The sequence below is a fragment of the Lissotriton vulgaris genome, chromosome 2_1 (genome assembly GCF_964263255.1).
Source record: "Lissotriton vulgaris chromosome 2_1, aLisVul1.2, whole genome shotgun sequence".
Taxonomy (NCBI): Eukaryota; Metazoa; Chordata; class Amphibia; order Caudata; family Salamandridae; genus Lissotriton; species Lissotriton vulgaris.
In genome coordinates this window covers 1143440351-1143466805 of record NC_141687.1, presented here as the reverse complement: position 1 = coordinate 1143466805, position 26455 = coordinate 1143440351, and the positions used below count along the sequence as shown (strand labels likewise).

Here is a 26455-nt window from a genome sequence, read left to right as displayed (position 1 = left end):
CTTTTCGGTCTCTGAAAAGACTGTAAAAACACTGCCAATGCTGAAGGGTGTTTTGAAGCACGTGGCTGAGGTGTTCAAAGAACCCACCCGGGCGAGGGTCATCAACCCGCGTATCGACAAAAAGTACAAGGCGGCGCCCACTGCACCAACTTATATTAAGGGACAGTTGCCTCTGGCTGAGGATATCTGGGTTCAAGCCGGACATTCAAACTACCATCTTGAACCAAACGGTCAACCCAGATCACCTGTTAGGCCCAGAGGTTGATACCACCATTGAGAAGATGAAGAAGGACACCGACACTGCAAAATCTATGGGTGCCTTGCAATCCCAGCAGTTTCGGAGTGGGTCCTTTCGTCGCTCCAATACTAGAGGCACCTCAAGGGGTCAACTTTCGCAGTCAGCGCAGTTCTACAAGGCAACACCCAAACTTCTTGTACCAACAAGGGTCGAGGTGGATACAGCGGCAACAACGCCAAGGGCAGAGGACGTGGCAACAACAGCTCCAGGTCCTCCACCACCAACAAACAGTCACGCCTTGTCACTGCCCCCCGACCACGCAACACCGGTCTGGGGGAGACTCCAGCAGTTCCTGCCCGTGTGGAAGTCCATCACCACGGACAGGTGGGTCAGAACACTTGTCCAATTCGGTTATTGTCTGGAGCTCACATCCACTCCACCCAACATACCCCCAAGGCACCGTCCTATGTCCGGCGAGCACTTGCACTTATTGCAGCAGGAGGTCACAGTCATGCTGCAAAAAGGGGCAGTAGAGCTCGTGCCCTTGCAGGAGAGAGGTGCGGGAGTTTACTCCCTGTACTTTCTTATTCCAAAGAAGGGCGGATCCCTCAGGCCCATCCTGGATCTCAGGCCCCTCAACTTTTACATCCTATCAGAGCATTTCCACATGCTCACACTGCAGCAGGTTCTCCCACTGCTTCAACAGGGGGACTTCCTGGCAACTCTGGACCTGAAGGATGCGTACTTCCACACTCCACTACATCCTTCACACAGAAAATACCTCCGGTTCACCATCCAAAACCAGCACTACCAGTTCAAGGTTTTGCCTTTTGGGGTCACCACGGCACCCAGGGTTTTCACAAAGTGCCTGGCGACGGTGGCGCACATCTGAGATGTCAAAACATTCACGTCTACCCTTATCTGGACGACTGGCTCATTCAGGCGAACTCGGCCCAGCAGTGCGCCAACCACGTGTCCCGCACCATTCACCTTCTGCACGATCTGGGTTTCTCACTGAATTACCCAAAATCCCATCTCCAGCCCGCCCACATACGGCAGTATCTGGGTGCGGCCATAAACACTCTGGCGGCCACAGCACAGCCGAATTCAGTGAGAGTCGACAGCATTCAATCGCTGATCCAAAAATTCAAACCTCAACACTCGCTGCCAGCGAGAGTGTTCATGCAGTTGATAGGCATGATGGCCTCCTGCATCTCCATTGTCCCGCACGCAAGACTACATATGCGTCCGCTTCAGGAGTGCTTGGCACGTCAGTGGACTCAGGCTCACAACCAGTTGAAAGACCTAGTGTTGGTGAGCGGTCGGGCATACAACTCTCTGCATTGGTGGAATCCACGAAACCTTCGCAAGGGCCGACCGTTTCAGGAGCCTGTGCCACAGATTATCCTGACAACGGACGCTTCTCTCCAGGGATGGGGAGCGCATGTACTCCAATACACTGTGCAGGGACTATGGACGCAGCAACAGGGGAAGATGCACATCAATGTTCTGGAACTGATGGCAATCTTCATGGCACTAAAGGCCTTCAAAGTACATCTATGCAACAAGGTCGTGTTGATTCGGACGGACAACATGACGGCGATGTACTACATTCAGAAGCAGGGAGGCACACACTCTCCGCAGCTGTCTCATCTGGCTCAGAGCATGTGGAAGTGGGCCATTCAGAGGAACATCTTCCTCATGGCGGAGCATCTCCCAGGCAAGGACAATCAAATGGCGGACCTGCTCAGCAGGCACAGCCACCAAATGCACGAGTGGGAGATACATCCATCAGTACTCCAGCCGTACTTCCAAAGGTGGGGTCATACAGAGATAGACCTGTTCGCCACTCAGAAGAACGCAAAATGCCAAAGCTTCGCCGCCAGGTTCCCACACCCACTGTCGCAGGGCAATGCGATATGGATGAACTGGTCAGGCAAATTTGCGTACGCTTTTCCCCCAGCACCTCAGATACCACTGGTGGCACGCAAACTCAGGCAACACTCAATGACTCTTATCCTAGTTGCTCCAACATGGGCTCGTCAACCATGGTACACCACGTTTCTGGAACTGTCCGTGGTACTGCATCAAAGGCTACGTCTCACACCCAGCCTTCTGACGCAGAGCCATAGCGACATTCAGCACCCAGATCCGCAACAGCTCAACCTGGCAATCTGGCTCCTGAAGTCCTAGAGTTTAGCTACCTGAACTTACCTCCCAATTGCATGGACATCATTCGGGAGGCGAGGAAGCCCACTACTAGAGCCTGCTACGCGGCAAAATGGAAGCGGTTTGTCATTTATTGTGCAAACCACAACATTAACCCACTGGATGCTTCTATTCAAAACATCATCTGTTACCTGTTCCATCTGTACAAGTGTAATCTGGCCTATACTTCCATTCGCATTCATCTGTCTGCAAGGCCGCGTATCTCCAAAATAGACAACACCTTTCACTCTTCAAGGTGCCTGCCATCAAAGCATTTTGGAAGGCCTCAAACGAGTCATTCCACCACGGACTCCACCAGCTCCTCAGTGGAACCTCAATGTGGTTCTTACCAGACTGATGGGTCCTCCCTTTGAACCACTGCATTCCTGCGAGATTCAGTTCTTGACGTGGAAAGTGGCTTTCCTCGTAGCAATTACATCGCTACGGAGGGTTAGTGAATTGCAAGCCCTCACAATCCAAGAGCCATTTATCCAAATTCATTCCAACAGGGTGGTGCTCCGCACTAACCCTAAGTTTCTACCCAAGGTTGTGTCTCAGTTCCACATCAACCAAACAATCGAACTACCTGTTTTCTTTCAAAATCCTGAGTCACTGGCGGAGCGGATGCTCCACACCCTTGACGTTAAACGGGCCCTAATGTATTACATTGATAGGACCAAGGATTTTAGAAAGACTAAGCAACTCTTTGTCGCCTTTGCGCCACACCACAAAGGTAACCCTATTTCCAAGGCTGGTATTGCTAGGTGGATCGTTAAATGTATCCAGATCTGCTATGCAAAAGCAAAACGCACTCATACCATTCCACCAAGAGCCCACTCCACCAGGAAGTTGGGGGCCTCTATGGCTTTCCTGGGAAACATTCCCTTAGAGGACATATGTAGAGCAGCCACATGGTCTACCACACACACATTCACTAAGCATTACTGTGTTGATGTGCACTCCAAACAGCAGGCAGCTGTAGGGCAGGCTGTTCTCAAGACATTTTCCCAAACTGCTGCAGCTGGCACGGGCGGCCGCCGCTAATGGAGGGACTGCTATGTATTCTATGCACAGATATGAATTCAGCAGCCCACATGCCTCGAACCGAATATGCTACTTACTAGTATGCATCTGTTCTTGGCATGTAGGGCTGCTGACATTCATATCGCCCGCCCTCCTCCACCGCGCCTGTAGCAGCTGCAGTATTCACATATATACTCATAGCATGGTCATCATTCACTGAGTTTCACTCCATCTTGGCCACAATGGCTAAAAACAATCTGGGGATGGAGTCGATGCCCATGCGCACTGTAGTCCAGGGGAGGAGCCACCTATCTCGTGATACTTCGAAGACTCTTCCAGGACAACAATGTGCAATCATCCGGACCCAACACTAGGCGGCGATCTATGCACAGATATGAATGTCAGCAGCCCTACATGCCAAGAACAGATGCATACTAGTAAGTAGCATATTCGACAACATAGCATAGCGCAACAAAACAAAGCTTAGCATAGCATAACAAAACATAGCATAACAAAACAGCAAAAAAACAAAGTATAGCATATAAAACACATCAAAACATAGAATAGCATAACAAAGCATAGCATAACACAACAAAGCATAGCATAACACAACAAAGCATAGCATAGCATAACAAAACAAAGCATAGGACCGCAAAACTAAACATAGAATAGCAGAACAAAGCATAGGATAGCAAAACCATACATAGCATTGCATAACAAAACATAGCATAACAAAACACAACACGTAGCATAGCAAAACACAACAAAAAATAGCATAGCTTAACAAAACAAAACAGCATAGCAAAACAAAACATAGCATAGTATTACAAAACATAGCATAGCATAACAAAACACAACAAAACATAGCAGAACATAACAAAACAAACCATCGCATAACAAAACATAGCATAACAAAACATAGCAAAACACAAGAAAACATAGCATGCATAACAAAACGTAGCATAGCAAAGCATAGCAAAGCAAAACATAGCATAACAAAACACAACATAGCATAACAAAACAAAGCTTAGCATATCAAAACATAGCATAGCATAACAAAACATAGCATAGCAAAACATAGCATAACAAAACATAGCAAACAAAACCAAAGCATAGCATAACACAACAAACCATAGCATAGCATAACAAAGCATAGGATAGCAAAACAAAACATAGCATAGCATAACAAAACATAGCATAACAAAAAACAACAACACGTAGTTGTAAAACATAGCAAAATACAACAAAACATAGCATAGCTTAACAAAACACAACAAAACAGCATAGCAAAACAAAACATATAATAGCATAGCAAAACAAAGCATAGCATAATAAAACCCAACAAAACAGCATATAACAAAACATAGCACAGCATAACAAAGCATAGCATAGCAAAACATAGCATAGAAAAACATAGCATAGCATAACAAATCACAGCATAGCATAACAAATCAAAGCATAGGATAGCAAAACATAGCATAGCAAAACAAAACATAGCATATCATACAGCATCACTCACCACCACCACAGCATCACTCAGGGGCACCACAACATCACTATGCGCTAACACAGCATCACTGAACGCCACAGCATCACTTGTTTCACAACATCACTTAGCGCCACCACAGCATCAGTCTGTGCAACCATTGAACAACTGGTTCAAAAATGTTCTCTCAATGTTTCAAGCTTTGTTGCAAATGTAACAAAGATGTCAATATTTCACTTCTGTTCTTGAATTTTCGTCACAATAAAATACACTGAACATAATCTTCACAAAAGTTATTTACAAAAGTTTAAGCTATTGCCTTTATAAATTACAATAACTTTTATTTAAGTATTAATTATTTTAAAATATTTAAAGCCATTGTTATTTGTAATATCAAAACATGTAAGTCACGTAAATTCAACACATATTGCATTACAAATGCTATAGGTGTCACATTTGCGAAAGTTAGAACTATTGGCATTGTAAATGACAAAGCTATTAATTTCGCTATTTTCAAAAACAAAACATAAATAAAAAATGTGTCATTTACAATACCAATAGCTCAAACTTTCCTAATGCGAGACCTATTGCAATGCAAATGCTTGTTAGGATTTCTAACTGACTATAATGGGTGGGATTAATTTTACAAGAATCATACTGTGGGCCCGGAGGAACAGATTTAAGATTATTAAAAAATGTACCCAGCTTAGTTCTTCGATATTGGCACTATTGCCTCTATGGTTACCAAGTTCAAGATTATTAATAATACTCCAAAATGACCGTGAATCTTTAGATTTACATGCAAAATGTAATTTAAACCACATTCCTTCATAATACGCTTGTTTAGCTTTTCATATTTCATTCCTATATCCCTTTTTCAATTGTCTAATTTGTTGGGATATAACAAAATTAGATGTTCCTTTTGCTTTCCTATACAATGTTCTTATTGCTTTATTAAGACTTCTCTTGAGATATAGTAAACAGTAAGAAAACCACCCTGGATTCTTTGAAGTCAAGGATATGCCTTGAGATGGTTTCGAATTAAGAAAATTAGCCAAAAGAGCGAAACTTAAACAAGGCCAAAGAGCAACCATCGATTTCCCTTCAGCAATGGCATCTTGAACATTTAAATTCAAATGAGAAAGGACTTCCAATATATCATTTCCAGTTCTCTCATTCCATATTAGCCTTTTAAGGTTAAATGGAGTAGGAGCAGTTTTGAATATTCTTGTTTCTGGTAGTTAATCAAAAGAAAAAGCGAGAAAAATAACTTTTGGATTATGATCGCTCTCAATCCTTGCTACTACCTGATAACTTTGTAGCGAATTAAAAAGTTTCTCAGAAATTATGAAATAATCAATAATAGGACTACACGTTTTGTTAAATGTCGATGTAATATTTTCATCTCGCATAATCAAAGGTTACATTTTATAAACTCTGAATTAATCCATTGGGATAGAATTTTCGAATGTATATTCAGCTTTTTACTGGAAAAAAGGTGCATGTTAAAATCACCAGAAATGGCTATCATTGAATGTAGATGGTCGTAATATAGCACTTTCACTATTTCCCATAAAGACAAAAGTTGAGTGGATCAAACCTTTTTTTTTTTAACTTAAAGAAACATTTAAAAAAATAATTATTTATAAATTAATACGCTGTATGCATTTTGCCTGAATTTCAGGAGATATTTTACCAGAACCATTTTCACTACATTGTTTTTCCCTTCTACTAAAGGGAAATATGTAGCTAATGTGAGATCGTAAGGGTAATGTCTCAGGCAACGTTGAACATCGCTTCCGTTTTGCAGAGATGTTTGGCACTGTTGAACCAGTGTGAGGTCACCTGGAAATGGAAAATATTTGCAAACAGTAGTGATGTACTCACAGTACTCTAGATCGATGATACAGCTGAACTTGCCCATTAACTGTTTTACTTTCCACCAACAGGAGGACTAACAAATGGAAGCGGGAGGTATATTTCTGCAGCCCCTGGAGCTGAAGCAAAATACCGGAGCGCAAGTAGTGCCTCAAGCCTTTTCAGCCCGAGCAGCACACTTTTTCCATCTTCCAGGTTGCGCTATGGTATGTCTGATGTTATGCCTTCAGGGCGGAGTCGGCTTCTGGAAGACTTTCGCAACAACCGGTATCCAAACCTACAGTTACGAGAAATAGCTGGGCACATTATGGAGTTTTCCCAAGATCAGCATGGCTCGAGGTATGTTGTAAATTTAAAAAAAATTTAATCCGTATTTGTAAAACACGAACTACTTACCCTTACGGGTCTCAAGGCGCTGTGGGCCGTCATGTAAATTGAGTGAGGTATTGCCCAGATCCACATGGGGCTGGGCTGAGCTTCTGCCGGGGATCGAATCGTGAACCCTGTTCTCCGAAGTCAGCTGCCCTGGCCGCTGCACCACACTTTGTATGCAATATTGTGTTTCCCTTAACTTTGAAAACTGTTACCTGTTGTTTAGATCAGAAAACTAAACCTTTTTGGGGACACTGGTGATGCAGTTGGACCTGTGCTAAAATAAAGTTCAATTTTTAGACCTTGATACAGTTTTGTATGTATGTGTTGTTTCTATAGCTCAAGCCTAAGAGGCTACGGAACGCAGTAGAAGATCCAAGATAAAGTCAACAAGTGTTTGGAGTGGGTGGCTTGTGGACTGTTAATGCTATGTAATGTAGTGTTTTTTTAAAGAGGTGCATCTGCAACACTCTCCTTAATACAGGTATATTGTTCCAGATCCTGGGTGCATAGATGGAAAAGGCCTGTTGGCTTGTTTGGTTTTTGTATTTCCTTTTTACGTTTTAGTCATCCGTCTCAAGTTGTCCTAGCTGTAGGTGTGCCGAGAGTCATCAGAGATGATGATCTTGTCTGTAAAATAAGCAGGTTGCTGGTCATGATGCTTTTGTAAATTATGCAGTTGTTTTTGAAGATCGTTCAGGCTGCATAGGAGAGACAATGGAGATCAATCTGGATCATGCGTGTGACAATATTTTTTCTGGCCCTGGATAAGTGCTTCAATGTAAGAGATTTCCTTCGAGTGCCAGTATGAGAGGCCATGGGGAAGCTTGTTACCACTATTCAGATGCAGCGTGAATCTCTTCTGGAGTTTTGAAGTTGCTTTTTTTAATTAAATGGTTTCCCTTCCTATAGAAGAAAGAGCTGGGTACTGGTTTGTCTTTGTTTTTTTGGCAGTGTGTTCCTTGAGGATGAGCTTGCCGTCCAGGGTGAATCCAGGTTACTTGGCATTCAGTGGAAGTGGGTGTTCAAAGCAATCCAGTTTAATTTCATTGAGCCAGGTTTGTGCTGTTTCACGTTTGTTGTTCTCGGCAAAGAATGTGAATGATCTTAGTAAAGTTAAGCTTTCGGTAGGTGCTGGACTTAGAGGACTGGATGTTATGCAGTCCGTGTTTGAGGCATGTGTCTGAAGCAGAGGAGACTTTCAATTAGCTGTGTATCATCATATTCTTGAATCCCAATCCAGACTGTTGTGTATGAGCGTGGAATGGTTTACTATATCAAAGCCAGTTTGAGAGAACCAACAATATCAGGAGGCTAGTGTCCTCTTCATCTGTGGTCAGGAGTGCATAGTCTGTGATGTGTAAGGGAGTGTTTGTGTGCTGCAGTGTGATCCGACGCCAGACTGGTAGTTGTGCCGTGGATAGTTTGCATTATGCAGTAAGGTGCTTTATGTTTTCAGATTTCTATTGGTTGCATACTTTTTCATTGTTAGAGGTGAGAGGATTACTTTTGTAGTCTTCCCCAGTGCAGGACAAGGCTTTTCAAGTCACTGTTATAAGTCACTGTTACATGACCAGTATATATGAGTACCTTTTGTCGCACAAGTAACATGTGACATCAATTCAGCTATCTAAAAGATTTCATGCCATTTGACAAACTCATGTGCAAGTAAGTGGGGTCTCAGAGATAAATTCACAAAACAGACTTTGAATGAATGAAGCCTGATTTATATAGCGCTACTTAGCCCAGCGGGCGTCAAGGCGCCTAACCAAAGGAGTATAAGGTCCGGAAGCATGCTTACTGATATGCCTTAGTGAAACACCATGTTTTTAGGGCTTTTTTGAAGAGGGCCATAGAAGGTTGGGTTTTAATCTCAAGAGGCAGGACGTTCCACAATTTAGGGGCCACAGCAGAGAAAGCCCTTCCGCCCCATCTGACCTTGTTTGTCCGGGGGACGGAAAGAAGGTTCTTACTAGCAGAACACAGACATCTGCTGGGAGAGTAGGGATTCAAGAGAGAGCTTATGGCTTCAGGGCAACCAGCAGATAAAGCACTGAATACCAGGCATAGTATTTTGAAGGTGATCCTTGACTGGATCGGGAGCCAGTGGAGACTCTTCCTAGCAAGAGAGGCAGAGGCGGTGTTGGGGACGTCCAATACAAATCTGGCAGCCGCGTTCTGGACGGTCTGCAGGCGTTGGATAAGGCCTTTATTGATATTGGCATATAATGCGTTACAATAATCAAGCCGAGATGTCACTAGGGCGACCACTGTCTGTTTGCGAGCTTGAGGGGAGAGATAATGAGAGATCTTCCTGAGCACCCTAATAACTCCCCAACAGGTGGACACAGTCCTGTTAACCTGTTGAGTCATATCCAATGACATGTCAATGATCACGCCAAGATTCCGGGCGGAATTTGATGGCACAGGGCAGGCACCCAGAGAAGAAGGCCACCAGTCATTAGACCATATGCCTTGGTCTTTACCGAAGATCAAGACCTCTGTTTTCTCTCCGTTCAGCTTCAGGGCGTTGGAGATCATCCATTCGGAGACTGCTTGCATGCAGTTCCTGAAGCTGAGCGCGGAGGTACTCACCGGATGGGAGAGGGACACCATGATCTGGGTGTCATCGGCGTATGACACCACCTCCATCCCGAGCGATCTTACCAACCTGGCAAGTGGGGCCACGTAAATGTTAAAGAGGGTCGGACTCAAGGCCGACCCCTGTGGAACCCCACACTGCACAGGTTTAGACTTTCAGTCTATAAGAACACCATTAATTAGTAATGGACAAGTCAATGCGTTTTGCACAGAATTTTCAAGGTATGCATAATTTACACTAACAGATTGTTAAAATGCATGCATACACAGCTCATTTTTAAAACTATAAGTAAAGATCGAGTTCATCTGGTTCTTCATAGCTCAAATTTATTACATTGATTACCACTTGATTACCACTTCATAAATAAGAGAACTAGTGAAGCACACATTGTCAGGGTCACTAGATACTTTGATAAAGACTTCTAGTCTGCATAAGTAGTCAGTGCTCTGCCTAATTGTAGCAAAACAACGGGTCGTAAAGATAAGGAAAGAAGCTAGTCAATATGTATGCTATCCTCCAACCGCTGTTCATGCTAATCATCAAATAATTTAGTGTCAAGCTCTTTTCTATGCAAGGTTGACCTATTTTAGCCAGTAACTTTATGGCCTCCTCAGGACATAGCAAGGTCAAATGCTTATGATTCACCCCTGAAAAGATAAACAAAACTAGTTCACTTCAGAAACCGGTTCCAAATAACATAAAAGTTACTGGTACGCACATGCTGCGCTGTGGGAAGTTGATAGTCATGTGGGAAGACTCATCTGAACCAAAATGTCCGGTTTGGCATCCGGCCACTGCTCTTGTTGAGCCATCCACTGCGTATTGTGAAAGTACCCAGTTAGTTCAGATGCAATTAGAGGTTGCACCCAGGTTGTGTCTGTTACATGGGTTTTGCTCGCAACTCTTTGGCAAAAACAAGTTTGAAATTTGATTAGCCTTATCTCCTGTGTCCTCAAAGATTTGACTTTTGACTTGACATTCAGTTGAGCTGCTTAGCTGAGGCTAAATTATGGACAGAATTGCTCCACACAGGAAAACTTTTTGATAACTATGCTGTATCTGCTGACCAGAATAAAGCCATGGGGGGGTGGTCTCGCTTGGAATGCAGTGAGACTCACACCGTGGGAGCTCCGGCCGCTCGCTGCTTTTTCAAGCATGTACAACGGAGCTGGGGGCTTGTCGGCGCCGCTCCTAAGGGTGCTTACCTGGCGGAAGGCGAGAGGCTCCTGTTGGCGTGAGGAGAGCTTCTCGGAGGTGGGGGCGGTGGAAGGGCCGCTAGACCTTGGATTCAACCCGAGAACTGCCATGACGACGGAGTACTAGGAGCAGGGACCGAAGAGGGCATTAGCCTTACAAAAGAATCTTTGTTCCTGAAGAATTGTATTTATCATATTTTGGACATTGAAATAATTTGGAAACCAAAATAATTTAAGTCATAAAAGTCAAATTAGCCTTGAGAAAGCCCCGGCGCAAATCGCCAAGAGGGGGCGAAACACGTGTCGGCTGTCCTTGTTCTATGAAAAATAATAAAGACACCTTACTGCAATCAAAAACAGTTCTGTCCTCTGTACTATAATTTTGAAAGAACGGATATTAATCCTGAAAAACTCTTGTGACTTTCTATGGAGTACACACTTACCATTCCTCAAACCCGCTACACCTTGGACTCTGGACCCGGACCGGGACGCCCGCCATTTTGAGGCGCCTGGGCCTTCTTGGCAGATGACAGGAGCTGTTTTAAGACCCTCCAATCCCACTTAATCCCGCGTAGGTTTGGGAACAACGGCGGAGCAGCTGGGGAGCCTCCGCTGGAACAGACGGTGCTTGAAATTGGCCTGGTGCGGGAGAGTTGATTCCTGGCCGTCCCTGGCCGGACCTTGGCTGCCATGTTGGGTGTTGTGCCCTAGGCGCCCTCCGGTGCTGTGCGATGCTGCTTGCCTCTTCCAGACAATTCACCGTAAATAGCGGACTGACTGAGGCGCCTGGATTTGTGTGGGAGGCGATTGTTATAGACTCAGCAGAAAGCGTGGACTCCTTGCTCTTTGGGGCTAAAATTGCGGCTGCCGCCATCTTGTCTGTGGCGGTCCCGGATCGTCCAGTGCTGTGTGTGGCTGATGAGGACTGCAGACCGCGAGCCCTGAGAAACGTTGGGGGCCTTGCGAGGGGCGCCCGGTATAGACGCCACCGCTGCTCTGCGAGACATCACACCATCCTGGGCTGCTGGGATCATCGTCTAGCGTGTCCCCCCCCCCCCCCCCCCCTCCTCCCTGGTACTGATGGACGGCGGGGAGAAGAGAACACGGGAGTCTGAGGTGGCGGCCCTCATCCGGCACCGGTTGACTGGTGGACGGGACACGTCTGGTGAGCACCCGCCCCTGGAGGATTTGGAGGCGACCGGCGGTGAGTTGGCCTAGTAGTGGCGACTCCCTGGATTGGCGGGCCCGCGGATGGGTGTGGACCTCTGCCCCTCCTTGCATGGCCTGCCCTGACGATGGACCCTGGCAGTATTTATACACGGTTCAGGTGAGGTGTAGGGGGTGGGGATGGTCCTCGCTGAATTGCCTTTCCATGTCTCCCCCTTGCCCCCTGTACCTGCAGCCCCACTCTCCTGAGGCCTACCTTGGCGAACTGCCCTATATGGACCTGAGGGCTCGATCGACCCGACGGCAGGCAGGCCCTGTTAACTGGTGAGGTTGTTCCCCAAGAGGCCCCCTCCCTCCCCTTCCTTACGCTTCTCTCTGCCCTAGGCATCCTGCTCCCTGCCGGCTTCTTGGACAACAACGCGCCTCTTGAGCAGGTGGGGAGCGGAGGCGAGAGCATTCCTGTGTACGGAGAGGGAGTGGAATTACATTATCCAGCATATCCGGTCCCTGGAGGGGGAAGATCTGCAGCAAGCTCCCGACCGCCGTCTCATTGACTGACTGAAACCTCACCTCCGTAAATGAACGATCATGCTGACCTCGGAAATTGTCTCAGACCCCATCGGGGTTGGTGCTCACCCTCTGGAACTGGCCATACCCCAGCTCCCTATCTGCAGTTTTGGTGGTACTGGACTACCCACCCAGAAGATCCCGCAGGCAGGTGTCGACCCGCCCCCTACCTGTTCTTGAAAGAGTGACATCTCTGGGATCACCCGAGCCTTAAGGTCTAGGCTCACCCACAACTGGAACAGGACATTGTGGCCCGGTTGGCTAAGGTTGGTTATACATTCTTTGCTTATACTTATCTGTACTCTTTTTTTTCCTTTTCTTCCTTCTTTTTCTTTATCTTTCATTATGGCGGGCGGGCAACCCCCCCAGACGGTACCCTCCCCTTGACAAGAGTGACAAATCCCTGCACCTCCCCCCCCCCACTATCCCACCTTGCTCTCTACAGTGGCATGACGGACTACCCCAGATTTTGACACATCTATGGTTGCACCCTGCCCCCTGAAGATTTTATCCCTTAATGTTAAGCGACTTAACTCCCCCAACAAACAACATCAAACATGGCGCTATCTTATACAACATAATCCAGACTTTATCCTCCTACAAGAAACTCACCTTTTAAAAGCTGATATCCGTCGCATGGCCCATCCTCAATATCCCCTTTAATTCTGGGCTTCAGAGCCCACTAAAACGGCTGAGGTGGCAATCCTTTGCAGTGCTGGCATCGGGCAAGGGGAATCTAGGGTCTTCCGTTACTCAGATGGCCGCTTTGCCAGGGCTGGGGCCCGTTTGGACAACGCCACTTTACACTGTGCAATGTGTATGCGCCCAACCAGACGCAGGACTCCTATCTCCAGACGATCTTGCGGGAGCACGTCCTACAGGACGACCCCTCGCTAATCTTAGGGGGTGAATTCAATATGGCATGGGACCCTAAAATGGACCATAGTGAGGCATCCTCGCACTGGACGGGGGCTATGTCCTCGGCCCTCCGGAGACCAATAGCGGACCTTGGTTTACTGGACTCCTGGCGTTACCACTCCCCTGAGACGATCGCCTTTTCGTATTACTCACACTTACATTGCTCGTATTTGCTCATAGATTATATTTTTATCTCTCACATCCTGATTCACTCTCTCGGCCTCCATGTCTGCCATCTTGCTCTCCGATCACGTGCATGTCGAACTCCTCCTGCAAGATCCGGCCGCTTGTCCCTCTCGTACCCCAAGATGGCGTCTACCACTGCACAATCTGCGGGACCCAGTAGATGTGGAGAGCATACAGACTGCTATTGACTCTTACTTTGTGATCAATGATATTCCCGAAACTCCCTTTCCTGTAGCATGGGATACATTCAAGGCCACGATCCGCGGCCATATCACATTTCTGGCAGTCTCACGTGCGCGTGCGACCCGTCTCTTGGAGGATGACCTCTCCAAAGACATTAAAGACTTAGAGAGACAAGACCAGGAACACTCAACACTCGCCTGTAAACGCTGCCTCGCTAATCTTAGGGGGCAACTCCGTTCTCTCCGCACCAACAAGGCTGAGAGAGCCCTACTAGCGTTGAAACAGCCACACTTTGAGGGGGGGGACAAGGTGGGTAAGATATTGTCGAGACGCCTGCCAGCGCGCACTGCAAAAGCGCATATAGCTAACATCCAGCTTGCTGACGGCAAGAGGGTCACCACAAAGCGGGCCAAACACGAGGCCTTCCAGGCATATTACTCAGCCCTGTACGCAGTGGACGAGTCGTCCCTAGATCTGGTCAAAAATATATTATAGATCACTGCCCTGGAATCCACTTAGTCCCCATTATTCCAAGCAGTTGGAGGAACCCCTCACAAAAGAGGAGCTGGTGAGTGCCCTGAAGGACCTCCCCCTCGGGAAATCACCGGGCCCGGATGGCCTCCCATTGGCCTTCTATCGCCTGCTACTACCACAACTCCAACCCTACCTCCTAAGGCTGTTCAACTCCTTCTCTGACAAGGAGGGGCCATCATCCTCTATGGGAATGGCAGAAATAGCCCTCATCCCCAAACCGGGGAAGTACCCCACCCTGTGCTCATTCTTCCGTCCCATAGCCCTCTTGAACACAGACCTTAAAATCTGTACTATAATACTGGCTAAATGCCTTGATCCACACATGCCCGGCCTTATAGAGCTGGATCAGGTCGGCTTTATCAGGAATCGCCAGGGAGCAGACAATGTACGCTGAATTGCCATCCTGATCACCATACACAGGGGCTCGCGACCGGGCTGCCCCCTGTTCCTTCTGTTGTTTGCCCTCGTGGTAGAGCCAATGGCTATGATGATTAGGCAGGCCACGGACATACATGGCATCATCCTTGCGGGTCAGCAGAACAAAGTGGCGCTCTTTGCTGACTATCTTATCTGTACGTTAACTCGCCCTCATATATCCCTTCCGGCGCTACACTCCTAACTACAATCTTTTGAGCTTGCCTCTGGCCTTAAAATCAACCATGGGAAGTCCTTTGCCTTGAACCTTACGATCCCCGAGGAGGAAATACTGACCCTGCAAACACTCGTCCCCTACCAGTGGGCCACTAGCTCCATTCGATATTTTAGGGCTTCAGTTGACTCCCTCTTCTGCCACATGGACCCAAACGAATTCGCGGGAGTGTAGTAAAACTGTCTTCGAAGGTCTGAGGAGTTGGAAATCCCTGACCCTTTCCAGGCTGGGCCAGAACGCTATTAAAATGTCGGTGCTCCCAAAAATTCTGTTCTGTTCCAATGCCTGCCCACCCCGATCCCGCAATACCAGATTCAGAGCCTTCAAAGAGATATCACCGGCTTCATCTGGGGCGGGCGTAGACCCCACTTCTCCAGCAAAGTTCTCATGCTTCCGCAGAATAGAGGAGGACTAGCATGCCCCAATCTACTAGAATACTTTGTGTCTCTCACCTTCGCATCTTTTCTGAGTGGACAGCAATTGAGAGTGAGAAGGTCTGGTTCCATATGGACAGGGCGGTAACTGGACGAACCATTTGGGATCTTTCCTGGCTCCATTGGACTGCACGCTCCTGCAGCGCCTATATTGCCGTGCCCACTAAGACGGTGCGGGACATATGGGTCAAAGTAGCCGTACCCAAGGGGCTCACAACCTTCCCCTCCCCCCACACCCCCATAAGGTGGATGTAGAACGGTCCGAGATATGTATGCCGGGGACACACTCAAAACCGTTGCCAAATGCAAGGAGGAGTTTCAACTTCCGGAGGGAGCTAGGTTCCAGTATGCACAGCTGCGGCATTGGAAGCCTTCGCCCGAGATGCAACAGGCCGCCACCCGCCCATTCACCCTTTTTGAGCGACTGGTACGCTCCTTTGATGAGTCAACGGGTCTTATTTCCCGGACTTAACTGATCCTGCAACACCCCCCGCTGGTAGCCACTCACCCTTACCAACGTCAATGGCAATCTACGTCCCCTACAGAAATTACGCATGCTCAGTGGAACCAACTGTGGCTGGACATATCAAAGGTATATCGCTGCATCTCACAACGAGGAACTGCATACAAGATCATGACACAGTGGTACTATAGACCTTCACGATTGCACAGGATGTTCCCTACATCCTCCCCGCAATGCTGGAGATGTTGAAACACTTCTGGGGACTTCATTCACATTTGGTGGGCATTCCCTCTCCTGGCCCTGTTCTGGAAAGAGGTTCTTAGTCATATTAAGGAGCTACTTGGCTTCCCTCTGCCTGAACCCACACCCACAATCCTTTTAGACCTTTAGCCCGACAACTTAAGTGTGCTCACCTGTAGTGACTGGCACATTGCTCTCCATATGCTAGGGGCGGCTAAGCAACTCTTCGCGCTATATTGGAAAAAGGCAGAGACCCCCCCCCCCCCATTGCCACTTGGTTTGTGCGCCTATGGCACATAGTGACTATGGAACTCTTCACAGCGCGCCTACAGTCCATTGACACCCGCTTCCCCAACATTTGTCAACCTTTAGTTACATATCTCTGTAAAATAGAACATGCTAGTCTCCAGCTCCCAAAACTCCGAGCCTTAGGCCTCTTTGAAGATGCTGTAACTCCATCTGACCCCGACAGACTGCTTTCCCAACCATAATAACCCTGCCCATTGATGCAAATGACGCATGCACCGGTCCACGGCCTGATTAGTGTACAATGATGGTTCCCCTTGCTCCCCTCCCTGCCCGCCAGTATTTTCCTCATCACCATAGTCTTACATAGCTCCCTTGTCACGGGGTCCTTTCTTTCCCATGACCTTTTTTACTCCCTCGCCGCTCTCTACCAGTTCACTCTTCACTGTCTTCTTTCGGTAGACCTCTTGCTTACCCCTGCCATTTTTTTCTCGTTATGATGCTGTATATGTTAACTTTGGGTCTTTAAATTCTCCCACGATTGCACTCCAATATTATGACACATGCGCTACGCGGCGGGCCCACCAAGAGTTTTAGGTGACCTGCTGTGTACAGTCTACATCAGTAGACTTTTTTGAAATCGCTCGTGTATCCTCTGATTTGCGCAGCCGGCCCTGTGTAGGGTTGTGGGCCATGTGCTGTGTATATCTAGGCCTCTCCTTGTCCTTCGTATGAAAATAAAACCGAAATATAAAAAATAAAAAATAAAGGCATGCCTCAGTATGTATTCAGATCAGAACCTGGAAGAGTTAATTTTAATTTTTGCTTTTATGCTTAATTACCCACTATGAACTTAGTCTTTCATGATTGTCATAAGACGAGTTCCTATTACTTGCTCTTAGTGGTGCCCCTGGCTTCAGCGTAGGCTAAATAATGTCTTAATGTTCACAACTATCTCTATCATGACATCTTCAATAAAAACCACAAACCGCAGATTTTTCCCTCTGCTTAAGGTTACATACCTATAGCATGAAAAATGTCCTAGTTTCTATTAAGGACACGGAGGCAAGGATTAGGTAGATTTTTCTTCATTTTAATTATAACCAGCCATTAAAACATTATGCATTTATGAATATTAAACTTAATTTCACAAGAGACATTGGGAAAGAAACTGGAAAAACAGTCCATCCAATCCAAGGTCAAGGACGCCTCTCAAGAACCCCCAGAAGATACTCTATCCTCTCTTCCTCCGAACACAGCCAATCCTCCAGGACTTCAGTCCTGTTTAGTAGTCTGTCCCTGAGGAGAAAAACGCTCATTTAATATGCTGTGTAAGAGGAATGTGCAGGTTACTAATAAAACAACTGAGCAAAATCATTTGTAAAACCATAAATAAGCATTAGAGCAGATCATGAATCAAACAAAGCAGAACATTACATGTAAACAGAGAAACTTGTCTGAATAAATCATCCCTAAGTATCTCCTTCACATACGGTGAAGGTAAAGTTGCAATTTAAAAAAAAAAAATTTAAAGGGTGGTGCTAATCCTCACCTCTGTGTCCTTAATAGAATTGAAACTTTCGGTTATGATGTCAAGACAGTAAGCGAGGATTAGGCTAGTTTAAAACTGTTATACCACCAGAGATGCCTAGTTTGGGACTGATTTATAGTAGAACTTCTTGAATGTAGAATCTGAGGACTAGTCTACTGCGTTACGGATATCTTCTAAATGAGCTCCCAAGGAGAAGGCTTTAAAGGCCATGGCTCCTCTGGCCTATGGAGCTCCGTGTTTGGAAGTGTCTGTACCAGCTTCTTGCATGGCCCATCTGACCCACCTGGCATTAGCACTGGCGGAAATTGCTCTGAGGTTTGGTGAGGCCAATGAGTAATTGCTGTTCCCCTTGTGGATGAAGGCTTCTGTCATAGACTCATAGGCCTTTATTGCTCTGACAGTGCACAACTTTGGGACATCTGGAAATGTCGGGCATGAAACAATTTCTTATACATTTTGTTCTCCTTGAAATGTGAAGTGTCACTCCATATGGAGTAAATAACCTACCTGCTATCTCCAGGGCTCTCACATCTGAGACTCTGCGACAGGACACCTACTACAACAAGGTAGCTAATTTTGTCAACATCTGTTTTCTTGACAGATACTTATTTGAAGGCAAGGATTTGAACAGGTGTAAGACATTATTAGCATCCCATAAAGTAGAGTATCTAGGTTCAGGAGGGAAGGACAATCCAATACCTCTAAGAAGTTTGCATGCCAGAGGATGTTCTCCTATAGGATGCCCATCCATAGGCCTGCTGAAATAGCAGATCGAAAGGTATTAATGGCCCTATATGCCAAGCCCTCTGAAGCTAAAGAAGCAAGGAAATTAAAAATGTGGACAACGTCCACCTCTGTGGGTGTCATTTCCAGAGACTTGCATCGTGCCAGTGCTGGGAGTGCCAACCTGCCACCTGATTGGATTTCTGTGGAAGGTGTTCTGCCAAACCTGAAATGTGATTGGTTAGGCCAGTAGATCCAGAAGGTTCGAGCCAAGTCTGACCGAGTCTTTGACCTCGTTATCCCTAAATGGTTGATGTAGTCAACAGCTGCTAGATTGCCCATTTTGGGAAGGACACAACATTAAACGTTGTCCTTGGTCCAGCACTGGACTGCATTAGAGCCTGCCATAAGTCCTAGACAGTTTGTGAAGAGCTCACTCTGCATATGATCATTTTCCTCCTGTAGTTAATGCATTGCAGTGTGCGCCCCAAGCCGCTGGCGTCAGATTCTATCACGTGATCGGACTGGGAGCTGAAAATGGCGCAACCATTTCAGTTCTGCATATGGGAAATACACCATTGCAGTTGTTCTTTTGCCTCTTCTGAGAGGGGAATGAATTATGAATAAGTGAGGCTTTGTTGAAGGTGAAACATCTTGAGGCATTGCAACACCCGATAGTTGAGGGGACCTGGGAAAATGCACTGTATGGACGAGGACAAGAGACTCACTATGCGGGCCAGTTGGCTCTAGAAAGTAGATGGTTGGAACAGTGTTGTTCTCAGTTCACGCTTTATCTTAGTAAGCTTTCGAGATAGTAGACTGAGTAGCCTTGACTGAACCCATCACAAACCCCAGAAACTGTAAGGTTCATTTGGAGTCAGAGAAGACTTGTTAGCTGACGACGAAACCGAGAGATTCCAGGAGATCAATAGTCAATAATAGTCTGTAAATGATTTTACGAGTGCTCTGGAGACTGATACATAATGAGAATATCGTCCAGGTAGACGGTTAGTCTGATACTTTGGGCTCTCAAGTGTTCCACCATAGGCTTCAGAACTTTGGTGAAGCAACATGGAACGAAAGATAGACCGAAAGGAAGGGAGGTGAATTTGAATATTTGTGAACTCCATTGAAACTGCAGGAATCGCCTGTGAGGTGGAAAGATTGGAATCGTGAGATAGGCATCCTTCAAATCCAGTAATCTACTAAGGAGTGTGACCCATAAACCATGCTGGGATCTGGGTAGAAGGGTAGAATATACAAACAATATCCCAAAAGGTGGTATTATAGAGACAATTAAGCATGTATGCTAGAAGCATTACTAGTACGGAAATAAGGAGACTTAAATCATTTTAGTTTGTTTATTTGCATTATATAATTTAACCAAGAAAGGGAATACAGTTATAGCAGCACGGTACAAAATGAATCAAAAAACACCCGAATTGCACTTGGTGCTCGGTATGTGCAAGTGACATAGGTGGCGACGTAAGTGACTATTGTGGACAGCGTGAAAGGCGCAAAGTGTGAGAGTGCGTAGAATATTTACAGTGAGTTTAGACAGACCATGTGGCTTATGGGTGATTCAAATTACAAGAGTCAATGATTTTTTGGATAGCACTTCAAATGAGCCACTGTGGGAGCTGCGCCATGTATTGCGCTGTGTAGTCGACAACGTTTCGATCCTCGTCAATCGGGATAGTCTTCAGGACGGGGTTGTATAGTTTGGTTAGTGCTGGTGGTTTGGCGGGTTCGGGGTAAAATCAATGTTGATGGTCCACGATTGAGTCGACTGGGACGAGTTCCAAAAGGATCTGTGCAATGAAGGCGTCTCTGGCGGAAAATTACATCATTGGCGGACGTCTGTACAGCCGGGAAGCTCTGAGTCAGGTGAAGGGGTTGGGAGCCTGAATGAATCAGGGTTAACTCATTTGGAGATCGAGTCCGGGGGCCGTGTTGAATGCTGTACAGACGTCCGCCAACGAAATCAAACATGACATAAAGAAAACATTGGGTTTATGTCTATCCCAGACTTATGGTTCTCATTCATCAAACCACCTGATAGAAAAACAATATGTTAGGGGTTAAAATATTGGTGACTGAGCAGTTATGCATCATAGAAGTTCTCATATGAGTGGGAAAAGAGTCTCAAGGTGAACCTCATCTCTGTTTAACTGAATTCCACTGTTTATCGTTAAGCCCATTAGTTTTAGAAGACAATTTCTATATCCAACTCGCCTCTTTTTGAAAGAGGCGTTGTTGTGTTTGTTCATTAGGGTTGATTTGTTCAATGATTGTCCAATTCATATCGTTGGTAGTTTGGTTGACCTGAAGGAAAGCTCAGTCAGTCTGGTTGTACCTTTTTTGCACTGGACTGTGCTCCGATGTTGGCAGATTCTTTGCTTTTTTTCCAGTCATACCAACGTAACAAAGTCCACACTGGCAAAAGTAAACAACATTCGTGTTGTTGCAGTTACTATGTGCACGCAATGTCCACACACACCCAGGTTCAGTGTTTTATGTCAGTGGTGAGGTGACACATGCTGCAATTACCGCAGGGGTAGTGGCCTGTGATGTTGGGTAGGCCCCAAGCGTTCAGCACTGTGGTTGTCGTGTTTTGTTCCTTCTTTCGGGGACAGGTGGTTACCAGTCTTTAAGACTCCTAGCCTTTTTAAACTAAAAAATAGGGTTTTCCCAGTGATGTGCACTTGTTTGCAGGATCCCCCAGTGTTTGTTGATGTATCGTGACACTTGTTTGGAGACCGTGCTATATGTTGTAACACGTGTTACTGGAATGTCTTTTGTTGCGGTTTCTTTTACTTCCAAAATGGCATCAAGATGTTCATTTTGTGCACGTTTCTGGCTATTTCTTCAGGGTATCCCCTCTTCTTAAGTTTCTCGGAGAGGTTGGCTGTCTGGCTTTTGTAGTTAGTCAGATTACTACAATTACACCGTAATATGAGATACTGCCCGTAGGGTAAGTTTTCACTTAGAGCCCTGGGGTGAAAACTATCAAAGCTAAGCAAGTTGTTTTTTGCAGTTGGTTTGTGGTAACTGCGAGTTTCCAGTTTTCCGTTTTCCTTGATGATTACGATGTCCAGGAACACCATGGTTTTGGGATCCACTGAATGGGTGAACCTCAAATTCCTGTCACAGGTATTTATCCATGATAAGCAATCCATTATAAGGATGGTTTTCCCTTTCACAGAAGGCTGTGAAGGAATTTATAATTTACTATTGTCCTTTCACAGAAGGCTAAGAGGATATCCTACTGTGAGTACACAGCATGGTCCACGAGTGACCCAGAGACGTGGTGCACCTTAATGTGTGCATACCGCTCGGGTCATCACATAGGTCCTGACGAAAACCTAGTATTACCACCTACAGGTTGAAACATGTAGACCATCACATCACTTTTCTTTGTAGATACCTCAGGCCAGTTAAGCCTACTTAGGTATCACACACTGCTTTTAACCTTGTCCTATTACTCGTCATTAAACTTTCAGGGAGTACAATAAACACAATTTTAAACTCACTCTGTCACTCACTTGCACCACTGTTGGCAAAATAGCCAGCTCCACTGTAATTCAGGTGTTGAAGCTCACCCGGGTAACATTCGGTTACTCAGGTTGGTGAGTTGGGGCTTTTTAAAAGGAAGAAGTTGTTCAAGGCATATGAGCTGCAGATTGTACACCTTAGCATTAGACCGCCACCTGGTGTTGGGCTTGGATGATTGCATGTTGTGGTCTTGGAAGAAGTCTTTGTAGTCATGATATAGGTGACTCCTCCCTTGGACAACAGTGCGTGTGGGCATTGACTTCATCCTTAAATTGTTTTTTTCCGCCATTGGGTTCGGATGAAAGTTTCTCCGCTCCGGCCAGAAAAATATTTTTCAGCAACTTCGAAGCACAGAACTTCAACAAACTACCTTCGACATCGAAGACGAGCCTTTTCGACGGCATAACTTCCATTCCGGTCATCGAAGTGGGCCGTTAGGCCTATCGACGCCGTGCGGTCTACACCACATGGAAAGAACTCTTTTCAAGAAATGCCAGGCAAAATTCCCACATAGCGATCACCACGAGGTCTGTAACCTCTGCCTATCGCCGGAACGCGACGAGCCGACCTGCACGGCTTGCGCGTCCTTCCGATCGAAGAAAACCATCCGGGATCGGAGGGCCCGCCGACACGAGATGAGATCAGCCCCAGCACCGGAGGATATCTTCGACAAAGCGGCTGCACGGCTTGCGCGTCCTTCCGATCGAAGAAAACCATCCGGGATCGGAGGGCCCGCCGACACGAGATGAAGAGATCAGCCCCAGCACCGGAGGATATCTTCGACAAAGCGGTTCCCCTCGTTCCAGAAGAAGACTCTCCGGAGCTCCAGATCATATCAGAGGCAGACGAATCAGATGACTCCATTCCATCGGGTCAGCGCGTGACTACTACTGCCCCTCCACCACATACTCTGCCCAAACCGAAGGCAAAGGCCAGCACTCCGCCCAAGGGCCCAGTCGAGACCGAAAATCCACTTTGACAGCCCCGCCATCGAAGAAACCAACAAAGCCTTCTAGTGCATCGACAGCGAGTAAACATCTGTTGGCACCGAAAAGTAAAGACACCTCGGCACCGAAGCCAAAAGACCCTTCGGTACCGAAGCCAAAAATCGTATCGGCACAGAAACATAGACGTGTCGATACCTAAAGAAGCACCGGCTCCGAAGCTGTCCACTTCCACATCTTCGGTGCCGAAGACAAAGAAGCCTGATTCTGAGGTGACCCAACCCTCGAACATGCCTACGAAGCCGAAAACAACACCTTCGGCACCAAAAACTTTGCCACGGGATGTTACAACACCTCTCAATTCTAAAGAAAAACCACAACCTCCGAAAAAATCAAAGCCCAGGAAGGTTGTAGAAGAGGAGGAACTTTTTACACCAGATCCTCAACAAAAGAAGATCTATATAGACCCAAAGACAGGTCATGTGGGCACTACACTTCACAAGAAGAGACCAGCAGATGCACCACCCACTCATGTGGTGCCTGCCAAGAAGGACTGTGCAACATCTCCTATGCACCCTTCCTCTCCTATACCTCTTCTTCCTCCTTCTCCTATACCTCCTCAGATATCACCTCATATATCTCCTGCACATTCTCCAGTATCATCACATTCCTCACAGCAAAATGATGATGAATATAACTTAGAGGGAGGGGAGGATGAGGAAGAGCCTAGCTCATACCACATAGATGAGGGTATATGGGGTTATTCAAACCCAACAGAGGTACCCATATATGATTTTCCAAATCTACAGAATATGCCTGACGTTCCAGAACCGCATTCATACCCATCAAAGCCTTCCCCTCCAGAAGACCCAATTATTTTTAGTCATTTGTTAAACAGAGCTGCTGTTTACCATGGAGTGTCTATGCATTCTGACGATATTGAAGAGGATTTTCTCTTAGACACCTTTGAGCACTCTCAGAGGACTGCTCAAATTCTTCCAATGATTAAGGGAGTAGTCAAGCATGCTTAAGAAGTATTTAAAGATCCTGTACGCACAAGGATTTTATACCCTAGAATGAAAAAGAAATATAGACCAGCACCTACAGACCCAGTCTATATCAAAGGACACCTTCCACTAGATTCATTAGTGGTGTCCAATGCTAGAAAAAGGGCTAATTCTCAAACATCAGGAGAAGCGCCCCCACCTGATAAAGAATCAAAAGTAACTGATGCATCATGGAAAAGAGTAGCTGCACAAGCAGCAAACATGTGGCGTATAGCAAATACACAAGCCCTTCTCTCTCGTTATGATAGGGCTCATTATGATCAACTAGAAAAACTACTTCAACATCTACCAGATCAGTACAAGGATCAAGCAACTACAAGAAGGCAAGCTAATATCTAATGCCGCAATAAAATGTGCACTAGATGCCGCTGACACAGCATCTAGAGCCATAAGACCATTGTCATACTTAGGAGTCATGCGTGGCTACGCATTTCAGGGTTTAAACAAGAGGTGCAAACTACCATTTTAAACCAGCCTTTCAATCAAAACCAATTATTTGGCCCTGAAGTAGACAACATACTAGAAAAGATTAAAAAAAGACACAGCGAAGTCTATGGGAGCTTTACAGTCTACACCAAATAGTTTCCTTTCGTCGCTCCTTCTACAGAGGAGGCTCCACGCAGACTGGAGCAGACACTACATCATCTTTTAAGTCACAAACCTCCTCCAATAAAGGATACTTTAGAGGAGGATATAGAGGAAACAATAACAAAGGAAGAGGTTGTGGTAACAATAACAATTGATCCTCTTCCACCACCAAGCAATGACTTCCCTCTGCTCCCCCCACAGCATACTACTCCTGTAGGGGGCAGATTACCCCAGTTCCTGCCTGTCTGGAACTCCATCACAACAGACAAGTGGGTAAGACAGATTATCCAACATGGTTACTGCCTAGAATTTACAGCAACGCCTCCAAACATACCTCCGTGACAGCGTCCAATGTCTACAGACCATCTGACTCTGCTTCGACAAGAAGTGTTATCACTTCTACAGAAGGGTGCTATTCAAATAGTTCCTTTAGAAGAACAGGAAATGGGGGTTTACTCGCTGTATTTTCTAATTCCCAAAAAAGACGGGACACTGAGACCAATACTCTACCTCAGGCCCCTCAATCGTTACATACGATCAGATCACTTCCATATGATCACTTTACAACCGGTGCTTCCACTACTACAATAGGGCGACTTCCTTACAACACTAGATCTAAAGGACGCCTACTTCCATATCCCTATACATCCTGCTCACAGAAAGTATCTAAGGTTTGTACTAGAAGACAACATTATCAATTCAAAGTCCTTCCATTTGGGGTAACCACGGCACCAAGAGTATTCACAAAGTGCCTAGCAGTAGTAGCAGCACATCTCAGAAGACAACAGATACATGTCTTCCCTTACCTAGACAACTGGCTAATAAAAGCAAAATCGTTAAATCAGTGTGTCCAGCACACACAGCAAACGATTCAAACATTGCACGACTTAGGATTCACAATAAACTACACCAAGTCGCAGATACAGCCTTCGCATGTACATCAGTATCTAGGAGCTACACTAAATACGTTAAGTCGGCAGGCACAACAGATTCACGAATGGGAACTACATCCACAAGTTCTTCAGCCATTCTTCCAGAGGTGGGGGCATCCACACATACATCTGTTTGCCACCCACGAAAACGCAAAATGCCCAGCCTTCGCTGCCAGGTTCTCACACCCACAGCCCGAAGGCAATGCGATGTGGATGAACTGGTCAGGCAGATTTGCTCACGCTTTTCCGCCTCTCCCACTCATTCCATTAGTAGTGCGCAGTAGTGCGCAAGCTCAGACAACAGTCTCTCACAATGATACTGGTAGCTACCACATGGGCACGCCAACCGTGGTTCACCACACTACTAGAACTGTCTCTAGCTCCGCATCAAAAGCTACGCCTCACATCATCCCTGCTAACACAGAACCATGGAGAAATCAGACACCCAGATCCCAGCCAACTGAATTTGGCGATCTGGCTCCTGAAGTTTTAGAGTTTGGTTAT

At 46.2% G+C, this 26455-nt stretch overlaps 1 protein-coding gene across 23 annotated transcripts in view; it reads left to right on the top strand.

Moving 5' to 3' along the window:
- PUM1 (pumilio RNA binding family member 1) overlaps window positions 1–26455 on the top strand; it is a 1043345-nt gene that overhangs the window by 781638 nt on the left and 235252 nt on the right. For all 23 annotated transcript variants that reach the window (XM_086956835.1, XM_086956828.1, XM_086956827.1 and 20 more), the window contains one exon: window positions 6905–7172. In XM_086956835.1, the coding sequence (XP_086812961.1) occupies window positions 6905–7172 (268 nt within the window). The remainder of the gene's footprint in view (window positions 1–6904; window positions 7173–26455) is intronic.